Source organism: Camelus ferus, chromosome 24, assembly GCF_009834535.1.
Source record: "Camelus ferus isolate YT-003-E chromosome 24, BCGSAC_Cfer_1.0, whole genome shotgun sequence".
NCBI classification, from domain to species: Eukaryota; Metazoa; Chordata; class Mammalia; order Artiodactyla; family Camelidae; genus Camelus; species Camelus ferus.
Window position 1 is genome coordinate 8528249 of NC_045719.1, and position 13479 is coordinate 8541727.

Genomic DNA, 13479 nt, shown 5'->3' on the forward strand with positions numbered 1-13479 from the left:
ATATGTTAAATGCCAAGAGAGTTGTGTTGTAGACAAACGTATTTGTGTCTTATCTTCTACTCACTCTGTGAAGACAGAAACCACATCTGTCTTGGTCACAATGGTCCCTCTGCCCACATCTGCATTATCACTAAGACTTCCCGAATATTTGCTCTGGCTGAGGCAACGTTCTGACCCTTTCTAGGCGTTCACTCCTCTAAGCTTATGATACAGGCTGTAGTGGAGACACTATCAACAACCCTATTCTCATGATAAGGAAAGTGAGGCACAAGGATGAACGAGATTCATATCAGCAGGAAATGTGAGCAAGAACTGGAAGTGGGGCGGGAAGGCTGCACAAAAGACTTGTCGTGGGCTTGTGCCAGCAGGCTGGTCAGAGCAAATGATGTGTGCGAGTCGGCATGGGCTGGGACAGAAAGATAGCCTGGGAACAGATCACAAAAGGTCTTGAGTACCAGGCAAAGGAGGGGAGATCCTGAAGGAGGAGACTCCACAGAAATAAGCTGGCCATGTTTTGAGGGCTTAGTATTTCTGGATCTTTAGCTGGGTCCAAACATTTGATAAACCTGGCATGGCCCTTAATTTCTTCAAGCTATAGTTGTATTGAATTACATAACGCCTTTAATCAAGGCCACTGGAAAATTACACAAAATGTTTATGTCATATGGCTTGGGAAAAATTTTAAAACCTTGAAGAAAAACGCCTGTGCCCTCCCACCCTCCCTCTCTGCTTTTTGTACTTTTGAGTTAATGGACTCTCTGAAGTTGTACTGCCTTATGATTGTGGAAATGGAGTGGGCAGTGAGGCCCAAGGCGTGGACTTGTCAGGTGACAGGAGAGCACGATGCAGCTGGAAACTGGTCATTTCCATGCCAGGGGCCCTGGGGTTCCGACCCAGAGCTCTCTGTACCTCTGCTCTGAGTGGGCTTCCTACTGTGTGTGTGACCTTTGACACAGTTCCTGATGCCTCCAAGTTTTTGTTATTCCACCTGTGGAAGAGAGGATCTGGTTCTGCTCCCTCTGCCTGCGTGAGTGTGGTGATGAGTAAGGCGGTGTTTGCTGAAGGCCAGTGGGAACCTAGATCTCACACACTCACCTCGAGTTATGTATGACTCTGGGTAGAATCCAGCTGCTGGACGTGTTCCTCTGTTTGCCCTGTTATAACGGCAGAACCTCATTTGACACCCAGACCCCTCTCTTTGTTCAGGTGAAGCCAGGATGGGGATGGAGGAGGTGGCGGGTGGTGACAGAGAAAGTAAGTCAAAGACTGTTTTTTGCTTTTTGGTTGGCATTTCTTATTTTGTTTTCAGTGTTTTCTGGACCTTTGGAAAGTTTTTAAAAATGTATGTAACTTCAATATCTGACAACCTACACTTCGATGAAAAGCAGATAAACTTGGCCAACATTAAAAGTCAGAAGATGGAGGCACTGGTATTTAGCTCTCTAATTTCATGTATAGCTCTTTGTATTTCTTTTTTGTTTATTTTTGGAAAACCCATATTTTTAGGGAGAAAAGACAAAAATAGCTTTTTAAATTGCAAAAAAAAAAGTTAAAAGGTCCTTTGTAGCTGTTGTAGAATCTTCTCTCCCTTGTTTTAAGCCTCAGAAAAGTAAAGTAAGGTAGAGCCAGTGTAACTGTGGGTCACGTGGGACTTAACGTGAGGAGCAGACTCATCTGAAAATAGGTTTGAGATTTTCCTCAAAACTCAACGTGTATTCCAAATGGATATTTGAAAACCTTTGATTAAGCAAGCCGGCTTTCTTGTTTTCCTGTCCTCTTACAAGATTCAAACTAAGTTGGCCACCCACTGATATGAATTTGTAAATAGACTAAATCCTCCTTTTGAACACACTGGTCCCTTGCTTGCTATCTTATGAAAATGTTTGAGGGATGACAACATCAGAGGCTCAGCAGACATGAGTGTGTCTGCCCTGTGCTAAGAAGACCTGGAAGGCGCTAAGTTCTCTTGGAGAGGACAGGAGTGCCGGGGACAGACAGATGTAATACGCCCGCAGAGAATCTGGCTCCCTACCCCTTCCTATCATTGAGCGTGTGTGTGCGTGTGTGTGTGTGTGTGTGTGTTGTGTGGTATGGTGTGGTGTGTTTGTGGTATGTGTGTGGTGTGTGTGTGGTATGTATAGTGTGGTGTTTGTATGAGGTATATGTGTATGTGGTGTGTGGTATGTTTGTAGTGTGGGTGTGGGTGTGTGTTGGTAGTGGAAGATACTGATTCTGTAGAAATCTATACTTTCATTTAGCCTTGTGATGAGATGAGAGAAATGTGGAAAACAGAATTTTTAAAATTACTATTTTTATTGAGATATAATTGACATTGAATTATTATAATGTACAACATAATGATTTGATATTTGTGTGTATTGTGAAATGATCATTACAAAAGTCTACTTAATATCCATCATCACACGTAGTTACAAATTTTTATTGTGATGAGAACTTTTAAGATCTACTATCTTAGCAACTATCAAATATACGACTCAGTTTTATTGGTTATAATGACCATGCTGTACATGATATCCCCATGACTCATTAAAACTTTAAAAAACAATTATCACATTACTTAAGCCCAATTTTTCTGTCTTTTCCCTTCCCTCTCCTTCCAGTGTTTCATATTTCCTCTCCTTTATTTCACTTTTTCTTTAAATGGATCCTTTCTGCTCCCATCTTATTTAATTTTTCTCTCATCATCTCCTTTCTCTCTATTTTTTTAAATTTAAATTTTTTCTCCTCATTCTACCGTTAAACTTCCTTCCTCTGATCGGTTTCTCTCTTGCTGCTCTTTCAGGAGCTGTAAGTCGGAGAACTTGAACTTGACCTGGAGCACGGCCAGAAGCATCAGTTATACTATAGATGGTGTTTCTTTATAAGAAAGCCCACCAGCACAAGAGTCTTGTGGGGTTCTTTGTACTACATGTGCCCAGGTCTCTGCTTTTGTTCTGAATTCTGAATTGACATGTGATTTTAAGAGCTGCTAATCCAGCAGAAGTGGCTGTCTTTCTCGCTGTTGGTGAGTAGGCGAGGAGCAAAACGGTGACAAGGAGTTGAGAAGAAGGTTGTCTTAGAGCCAATTCAGGCTGACTTGTGTTCTCTTTACCTAATGGTTGCACTAGGGATCCCTGGAGTTTATAAATTTGAGGTGAAGCTTTATAAGTAATTTGCAAAGGATGTCACAACGGCAGAAAACTGGTAAAATAATCATGTTGCGGGTATGGGAGTCTGGAGAAAAGAGACGACCTAAGCTAAGAACTGTCAGAAAGTTTTTCCATATTCAACCTTCAGCACCTCTGAACCCCCCGCCTATTTCCTATCTGCCTCTGCATTTGTGTTCTTGTGCCAGCAGAGTAGGGGCTTCTGCGCAGTAGTTAAGGCTCTAGGGTGAGACTAGGTTTGAATTCTAGCAGAATAACCTTTCTAAGGCTCAGTTACCTTAACTGCAAATAGGTACAATCAGACCTGTTGTCAAAGTAGGTGATCCAAGGAAAGCGTGTGGTGCTGTGTCTGACACTGATAGTTATTATTACTCACTATGGAGGAAGTCCTGAGTCTCAAAGGAGTTAATGTTCCTCCCTCCTCCAAGGAGGGTCAGAGAAACTCAACCCCCCACCCCCCAGCACATAGTGATTGCCTTGCTACCCAGGCCTGAGCCCATCCTAATTTTACGTGCTTCATTGTAAGCCAGGAACTTTGTTGAAGGAAGGTGAAAAACAGTCTTTTACTGTTAAGATAGACTTTTCCCCGTTTTATCAGTTATCTATTACTGTGTAACAGATCAACCAAAATGGCCTAAAACAATGACTATTTTTAATTACTCAAGATTCTGTGGGTTGGCAATTTGGATAGGGTTCTGCTGGTCTTGCCTGGGTCCGCTGGTGGGTCAGTGGGGTGAGGGATCTCTTCATATGGTCTGTCACCCTCAAGGAGTCAAGCCTGGGCTCTTCACAAGGGGGCAGCATTCCAGGAAAGTAGGAGCAGAAACTACAAAGCCTTTTGTTTTTTTTAGTTTTTTAAATGTTTTTTATTTTTACAGTTTTTTTTTGTCAGCCTTTTACTTTATTTTTTTAACTTTTTTTAATTGATTTATAATCATTTTACAATGTTGTATCAAATTCCAGCGTACAGCACAATTTTTCAGTTATACATGAACATGTGTATATTCATTGTCACACTTTTTTTCTCTGTGAGCTACCGTAAGGTCTTGTATATATTTCCCTGTGCTATACAGTATAATCTTGTCTATCTATTCTACAATTTTGAAATCTCAGTCTGTCTCTTCCCACCCCCCCGCCCCCTTGGCAAGCACAAGTTTATATTCTATGTCTGTGAGTCTATTTCTGTTTTATATTTATGCTTTTTTTTTTTTTTTTTTTTAGATTTCACATAATAAGTGATAACATATGGTATTTTTCTTTCTCTTTCTGGCTTACTTCACTTAGAATGACATTCTACAGGAACATCCATGTTGCTGCAAATGGCGTTATGTTGTTGGTTTTTATGACTGAGTAGTATTCCATTGTATAATTATACCACATCTTCTTTATCCAGTCATCCGTTGATGGACATTTAGGCTGTCTCCATGTCTTGCCTATTGTAAATAATGCTGCTGTGAACATTGGGGTGCAGGTGTCATCCTGAAGTAGGGTTCCTTCTGGATATATGCCCAGGAGCGGGATTCCTGGGTCATACAGTAAGTCTATTCCTAGTCTTTTGAGGAATCTCCATACTGTTTTCCACAGTGGAAAACTGTGGAAGGCCTTTTGAAGCCTAGACTGGAACACTACCTTTCTTCCACAATCTACTGAAGGCCTCTTCACATTCAGACTGTGGGTAAAGAGGCTCTACCTCCTGATGGGAAAACACAGCCAAGTCCTCCTGCAAAGTGATGTGTGTGCAGGGATGGGAGAGGTTTTTGTGCCCATTTTTGCAAATCATATAGCAAAGTCCACCTCTGGCCATAATCAATCACATCCCTTCTCCATAAAAAACACTTCTCCCTACAGGATTCATTCCATTAGGGCCTTAGGCTTAAAATTAGGTCCAGATCTGGATGAACCTCCTCTGGCACATCACAGAAACCACCAGAGTATGTACAGGGGCAGAATGACTCAGAGAGCTTGTATTTTTAATTTATAGGAATCTGCACCATTCAGCCCCTAAACATACTATGATGAGAGAGAGACCAGACAACCACTGTAGATGTTTCCATTCAGAAAAAGGGAAGAACTAGAGACACATGACAATTCTAGCCCAGGTTTCTTCAGAGGGGCAGCCTCACAGGAGGCCAAGAGTGGAGGCTGCAAGGCATCTCACTGGCCTGGGCCCAAAGTGGTAAAATGTCACTTTTGCTATGTTCTGTTGGTCAAAGCGAGTCACGAGGCTGGCCCAGACTCAAGGGGTAGGGAAATGCACCTCACATCTCATTAGGAGAAGTGGCACAGTCACATTACAAAGGAGTGTAAGACAGGGATGGAGGAATTATCCCAGCCATTTTTGCAAAAAGCCTACCATACCATAGTCTTAAACATAATGTTCATCTTTCCCTCCCAGTTCTACACATCACATAACATATTATTCCTCCTCTTGTTTATTCACCTGTACGCCATGATCTGAGCTTCCTCCACCATCCAATTCCCTATTGGTTACCTTGGCTCAAATGTTCAGGCATCCACTTATAGCCCAAACCCCTCTGTGTCACTTCCACACCTTTCTCATGAAAAGCCAATAAAAAGGTGAGGCCTGGCTGTAGTGAATTCTCTCTCAGGTGCTCCTGTCTATTTTTCATAAGAGTCTACACACGCAAGTCACTGTTTAACTTCCCAGGTATTGCATTTTACTGTCTGCTGTCTTAGTCACTTCCAGTATCCCGACATCCTGCCCAGCCTCTGGTTTAGTTAGGAAACCAGCCATTTCCGACTCCCTATTGGCTCTCTTATTCCAGTTAGAATGTGGATAAAATGTATTCAAATGTTGCTTCAACATTTCAGGGATATTCTGATCATTATAAAGTTTCTCAGTCTACCAATTGTTCGTAAAACTGGTTTACATGGTGAAGCCATTTTCTTAAGGTATAAAAATAAATTAGTTGTAGTGATTAAAAATATTTATGTGAAAATCCTCTTCCATAAAACTTAAATGATTTTAAACCTTTAGAAGTGACCAGAAAATCAAGTGGTAAGTTTGGAGCATTGCAAGGGAATAATGAAAAATCCCGTTAGACTGTATATTAAGCTGTTTTGCAATTTTCCTCCCCTAGAAAGGAGAAAACCCCAAACACTTTCTACCCCAAACAGCCTCAACAATGCTGAGATTTTCTGTGCACCCTGACTGTCCTTGGGCCACATTCTCAGCTGCTTTTTGTGACCCAAATGTCTGTTTACTTTCAGGAGAAACATGTAAAAGGAAACACTCAAGGGCACCCCCTTCAACATTGACCTTCACAAACATTTTCACTAATTCAGCTCAGCTTCTTTTTATTAAGAGCTGACCAGACATCCAAACTCTGTAAGGGGCCGTGGAGGAGGTGACAGGAGTGAGAATGATTAGGAAGCAGCCCTTCTGGGCCGCTTTTACAAGCACCCTCACAGCTCTGCACAGCTCCGCAAAGCAAAGCAACTTGACTCCCCGTGGGTGTGAGTTAGCCTCTAACGTTTCCCAGGCAGCTATACTGGGTGGACAAGTTGACATGGTGTAGTAGCGGTCAGGCTTTGAATCTGGGATCACAACTTACTAGAAATATAACTTTGGACAAGTTGTCCACCATCTCTCTGTTTCAGTTGCTTTATCTGTCAAATGGCAACAATAAGAGTACCTCCCTCTTTGGGTTATTGTGAGGATTACACAGATTAGAAGCTTACTTGGTACTCAGAAATGTTATATGTATTCAACAAATTAATTAAGAATAAGAAGAAATTAAAAAAATACCTTTGATGTATCTATGCATACAAAGGGAACATTAATACATTAGAACATCCAATCAGGGTGAAGGGGTGTTGTGAAGAGAGGCTTGGTTTCCAGCAAGTGTCCTTGATGAGAAAAACTCCTGTTTCCTGGGGTATGAGATGAGACTGAACAATTATTATAACTACTATAAAATGGTATAATGCATCATATTTTAGGGCCCTCCCTGAGAAAAAAGCCCATTTTTTTCCCTTTTCTCAGGCATTCCCCTCTCCCATATCCATTCTCTGGCTGTGGATGATTGTTTAAGTGCAAGGATTTTGGAGTGAGATACACGTGTCATCACTCAAGCTCTGTGACTTTTGAACTGGTCTCAGTTTCCTCATCTGTAAAATGGGCATGGGGTTTAACGTGAGCATTAGGAGAGACAAACAAGTAATGTACTTAACAGTTGGCTTAATAAAATGTATTGTGATGATTATAAATGTTTCCCTTAATCACAGATCATATTTCCCAGACTGAAGCTTTGTGAAAGTGGGAACTTTATCTCACTCCTACAAAGGTCATTTATGATAGTCAGCAACTGATAGTTGTTGATAATATAATGATGATTGATACTAGAAATTCTGGAACTTTTTTGGAGGGCTAAAGAACAAGAAAAATCCTGGCCTGGAACATCCCAGAAGACCCATTCTGAGGCCAAAAGGGAAGTGGAGATATGGAGGAAGCCTGTGCTTTCCATTTCCAAAATGTTCTTTGGTCAAGAGCCCCACTCTGATCAAAGGGAGCAATTTATTACCTGATTCATGTTACTGTTGAAATATCGGCTCTGCAATATTACATTTAAACTTAATTTTTTCAAGATCCTTTTTTCTAGCTTTATGTGAACAATAATTAATGTTAATAAATGGACTCATTTAAAAAATAAAAAAGCCCCATTCTTGGCTCTGCCCCTGATTTGCTGGGAAAACCATCTGTCTTCTTTTGGGTCCTGGTTTCCTCATTTAAAAATTGTGATATTATTGTGAAGGTCCTCTTTACCTCTGAGGTGCTTAGGGAAGGTTCCAGATAGAACTGGTTCCAGCCAGGTCATCACACTCAATACTGAAAAGGAAACCAAACAGCCAAGATGAGGAATTTCCTTTCAACAAGTATCTTGTAATTATGCTGATTTTTAAGCCACATAATCAGTCTAAAAGCAAATCCCATCTCAATGGAATTTATAAAAGGATTAGGAAATGGAGAAAATGGGGGCATATTCTCAAGCCCATTTGATTTAATTTCCCTTCCTCCTTTACTATTTTTTAACTGAATAGGGTGGAGAGCACAAACAAGTCACTGACTTCCACGCCTGTGTTTAATTTTCTTGATCTCTGGCTGGCTAGTTTCTGACCTACTTTTAAGAGGCTCATCCTTCGGTCATGATTCTGAAGGAATATGAATAAAGAATCTCTTGGAAGTGGCCCGTGTTGATACCTGAACAACAAGAAAGACATAGGTAAGGAAAAGACTAGGACTCTTACAGTCTCAATCCAGGAAAAGAATGTATGTCACTTAGACTCACCACTGTAGTTGTGGGCTTGGAATCTAAAGCCATTTACTGCTTTGCTTTCTTGTTTCATTTTTGTAGATTACTGCACATTCCAAATAATCAAACTGTGTCAAATGAAATCCCACTGAATCTGAGTAGCATTGAGACAAATTCACACAACCTTTTTCATCATGGATTTTGTAGATGAAGTGTATTAACTAATGCTGCTATTGATTTATCTAAAGTTGGCCACATCCAAATCCCCACCCTGAGATTTGCCCAAAGTCTGGGTCACTTTGTCCTGTATAAAAATAAGGCATTTTGAAGTGGACAATGTCCAGCTTTTCATCTTTGACTTTTGGCTTTAATCTTGGAGAAGGTAAGAAGATAGGAAGTTAAATAATTTAAAAATGGTGCAGACATTTGTGTAGCTTTTCAAGGTGTGTAAGCACCCTCATCTGCATGAAATAAACGAATCCTGATGACAGTTCTCCAAGGCAGGGCCTGGGAACACAGTTCTTTTTCAGATAACCTTTTTGTGTACATTTTACAGTTTTCAAACTGCAATTTTAATTCTCTCGGCAAGTTAGGAATTTTGGTGTTTTCATCACGACTTTACAGTGAGCCAATTGTGATGTGACATTTCAGTGGCTTTCCCAAGGTCTGCTGCTGCTCAGTGCCAGTCCCCTGTGGACCCCAGCTCGCAGTCTCAGCTCTGGGGCCAACACCAAGTCAACTTCAGATCAGTTCCTGAGCCTCAGAACTTCAATTCCACCCTCTACTGTCAATCTAACACTCTCATCAAAGTGCTTACTTTATAAATTCTTAATTGCTGGCCTTCCAGTCTCTACTCTGTTGGTGAATTTAGTGCAGGAAATGTCTCCTTCTTTGTTTCTCTAATGCCCAGAATAGTGTCTGACATATATGGGAACTTGCTAAGTATCTGTTAAGAAACAAATAAACAACCGAATTCACCTCACTAGGCAGATTCCAAAACTTAGAAAATATTATATTGATACCACAATTTTTCCTTTTAAGTATTTTACTGTAAATTAGAATTTTGACTACCCCTGATAAGGAGAATTGAGAGGTTTTGTATATCAAACCATTCTGTTTTCCTTAGACAAATGTTGTCCATTCACTCAGATTTAAGTCTTGGAATCTTATCAGTCAACAAATATTTGAGTATCTACGAGGTACACGACACTGTGCTAGGCACCATAGGGGATCAAAGAAATACAAGAGACCAGCCCTTCTCTCAAGGAATTTATAGCTTTGTGGAGGGTTGGCTTGTCTTTGTGCACTCAAAGGCCTTTCCATGGAGTTTATAGTACAGATAATAGTCACAGGGTGGGAACAACCACAACAGAGTGAACATGGAAGACTTTTTTTCAGAAAACCATCCAGTTGTCCATTTAGGGTCTTACATATCCAGGCCCTCAGCCGTGGCTGGTTAGGGGGATGAGCATATGCTTTAGAAGTTAATTCTCCAGATAAATAAGAGGGACACTGCAGAAGCCTATATCCCACAAAACGCAGGAGATGGGGAAGTGTGGAGAATAGTAACCCTTTCATCTTCAAGGCAGGAAAAAATATTGCATGAGTCCAGGACAAACAAGCCATAAATTTCAGGCTTGAGCCCCACCAGAGCTGCCTCCTAAATACAGCCCAAATCAAGGCTGTCAGGACTGAGTCAGTCTGGAGTCACAAGGCAGGAAAGAGAAGCTCTTCTCCATGCCAGCGTCAGCCCTCAGAACCCCAGGGGCTGATCCCATCTCTTCTGAATCCAGCTTAGACTCTCAAGGGTTCCAGCATCAGATAGTGACAAAGAAGTAGAAAACTGGTGGTGACAGCCAAGAATGTTTCATAGGCTGGGGGAACGGGGTCCCCCTGGAGCCAGAACTTGTTAGTTGTAAAACTCTCCGAGCCAGACCAAGAGAAAGGAGCAGATTTCTTTGGGGTCCTGTTGTTTATGGCTAAGTGTTTGGCCTTGGAAGACCAAAATGGGCCTGTAAAGCTCTGGCCCTTAGAGATTACAAAGAGAATTACTTTGGTGTAGCCAGACGTATTATCTGTTTCTCTTTATTTTCTTTTTAATGTCTTCACTTTTCTATGCTGATGGTATCAGAAGCTATGTATATGGTTTTGTGGGCTCAGATCTTTTATGTATTTTATACAGTGAGGGCCAACATTTATTAAGTGCTACTCCTGCCAAGCACTGTTTTAAATGCAACAGCCTGGGTGATAAGTATTACTATTATTACAGTTATTATTATTATTATTATTTTTTTTGGGTTGCAGATTTTTTGTGCATAAACAAGAAAAAACAAAATACTCCAAAGATGACTTTCCCTGCCTCCTACTTCCCAGTAATGACTGAGAAGGGGATAAGGCCTTAGCCCTGATCACCAGGGGTTTGGGAGAAGGGCCTGGCCAATCGCCTGGGTCTCTATTTATATATTTAAGTTCACAATGTTTCTCACGCTGACCAGCCTGAGGCCTGAGCTTCTAAAGGCCCACAGGCCTGTGGTCAGGTCTGGATCATTCTGCACCTTTCCTGGGAGGTGGGAGCACCCACGCTCTCCCCCATCTCCTTTTTCAGGCTCCTCTAGGGCCTAGGGCCTAGGACCTTTGTTGTATTCCCACAGTTGTAACAAAGTTCTCACCCATAATAAAGGTTGTGAATGTTCAGTGTCACGGAGGTGGGCTGGGGAGGGGGTTAATCAGATTCCTGGTCCGGCGGGGAGAGGGTCCACATTCTGTTCTTCCTTTGCTGACCCTGGGTCCGAGTGAGCTCCACTTCCACGTGATAGGGGTGTCACTCTGCCCAGGTGTTGCAGCCAGAGCCTGAGGGCAAACTTGGTCCCTGTGCTGACCCTCTCTTGGCTGTCGGCCGCGGCTGGGGTGGTCCGCAGCAGTGTGGACGTGGGCAAGGCCAGAGGTCGAGCTCCTCCATCCTCTCCTAGTTCCACTGCAGGGACAGAGGGTGGTAGGTCCTGGGGAAGATGTCTGGGTGTCTCTGCCCCATCCTCTGTGGCAGCCACTGCAGCTGCTACATCTGGTCCCAGCCACATAAAGGCGCTCACCTCTCCTGGGTTTGGTTGGATCCAGGCCTGCAGCTGCTGCTGTGACTCCTGGGAGATGACAAGTAGATAGAGAATGATGTGATGGTATCTGGGGAGACCCCAGCTCAGCCTAGGAGGGTAGGCAGACTCCCATAGCCCCAGAGGGACCCAAGAGAACTGGCCCCGGGGCAGCTGTAGTCCACTTTCCTCCCAAAGCTCTCGAAGCCCTCCATCCAACAGCTCTTCATCAAGTTCCACATGCCCACCTGGGGATACCCAGAGGTTGGGTGAATCGTTGAGGGTGCGTGTCCTTCGGGTCAACAAGACGGTCTGATCTCTGGACTGCAGAATGACCGCCACACCCAGATCCACACCTCGATTCGTGGGCAGCTCGGCCCCAGGAGCCCCGGGCTGCTGGTCCAGGGCAGCAAAAGGGCAGAAAGGGGGTCGCTGGAGCGGAAGCCTGGCCGACGCTCCTGGGAACGGCCTGTCCGAGAGGACGAGCTGTCCCCGCTTCAGGCCGCAGTGCGTGGGCCCCGGCCCAGCGCCCAGGAGGCCACACACACTCTGCGAGAAGCTCACGGGCTTGGGGCGCCCGGAGCCGAGCAGCAGCACCCGCGCCGCGGCCATAGCGCGCCCCCGGGGGCGGGGGACGGGGCCTACAGTTATTATTATTATTATTACTATGCCCATTTTGCAGACGGGAAAAATGAGATGCAGGAATTGAGTAAGTAGTAAAATTGGAATTTGAACCCACATTATGTGTCTCCAGAATCTGCTCACATAACCACTAACTATAGTGCTTTTTAATCATATATAGTCCAGGTTCATATGCACAAGAAAGGAAAAAATCAAACCATGTAGTAGAAAATTCTTTCTGAAGGTAATCTTGGGAGACTCAGATTCTGAGCTCACAAAGCCAAAAGGGGTTGGTAGACCACTTCTTATGCTGCCTGTCACAATCCAAGATACCAGACGGTGGAGGGCAGCCTGCTACTCTAGCCTTACATCCCTGGATGCAATTGCCAGACATGCTCACAGAAAAGTGGAGCCTGCTCCAATGGGACTAAAGTGCTCTGGGGTGTTGTGTGTGGCGGGGAATAGAGGCAAGTGAGGTGTCAGACACCAGGGGACAAGATAAGTTAATGTTAGTGGATGTAAACTATGGAATTCTGTCCAGCATTTGGAAGTAAGGAATTTGATATAGGTATACCAACATGTATTTTAAAAGCATATTGTCAGTTGAAACAGTGAAAAACAGAACAAAGTCTCTAATCCCTCCATTACTAAAACAGATTAAAAATAGGAACATAAAACAGCACAACGTATTTTACAGAAATATATATTCTTGGAGAATTAAGAAGGGGAAAGGATCAGGAATGAGAATCTAAAAAATAATAATAAAAAAGTAGAAAAACACAGTCTGGAAGTGACATGATCCACACTGAGAATGTGGATGGTTAAGTCGTTAAGTGTCATATCATTCATTCCTTCATTCATTCACTCAATCACCTAACAAATACAGTATTCATGGCCAAGGGGACAAGAGGCAGGTGGTGTGGGGGAATTGCAAAGGCCCTGGGATCAGGTAGACTGAGGTTCCAATCCCGTTTCCACACATATTTGCTGGATGGCATTGGTTAACCCCTCTTAGGACTAAATTACCTAATTTGCAGATGGGAAATAACACCTAATCAATTCATAGGGTTGATGTGAATGTGTGCAAAGCTCCTTGCATGCCGTACTTGACCCAGAGTAGACACAGCAAGTCTGTATAAAACAGGAACTGCTTACCCTGCTGCACTGGTGATGGAAACAAAAAGTCCCTGAGGGCTCTTGGAGGAGAGAACCTTAGACAAATCAGTGTCCAAAAAAGTTTAATGATCAAAATTAGTGCTACAAAGGTATAGAGTGATATGAGGTCACTTAAAAAGCTCTGAAATTATCCTGGGGGCTCACTGTCAGGACTGT

At 42.9% G+C, this 13479-nt stretch overlaps 1 protein-coding gene across 1 annotated transcript; it reads right to left on the reverse strand.

The window, feature by feature from the left end:
- Window positions 1-11143: 11143 nt before the first annotated feature.
- On the reverse strand, window positions 11144-12138 carry LOC102521204 (nucleoside diphosphate-linked moiety X motif 17). The gene is made up of 2 exons (XM_032467528.1): window positions 11775-12138; window positions 11144-11655 (listed from the first exon to the last, which is right to left on the reverse strand). The coding sequence occupies exons 1-2, from the start codon at window positions 12136-12138 to the stop codon at window positions 11639-11641; spliced, it is 381 nt and encodes a 126-aa protein (XP_032323419.1). The 3' UTR covers window positions 11144-11638.
- Between the last annotated feature and the right edge of the window lie 1341 nt (window positions 12139-13479).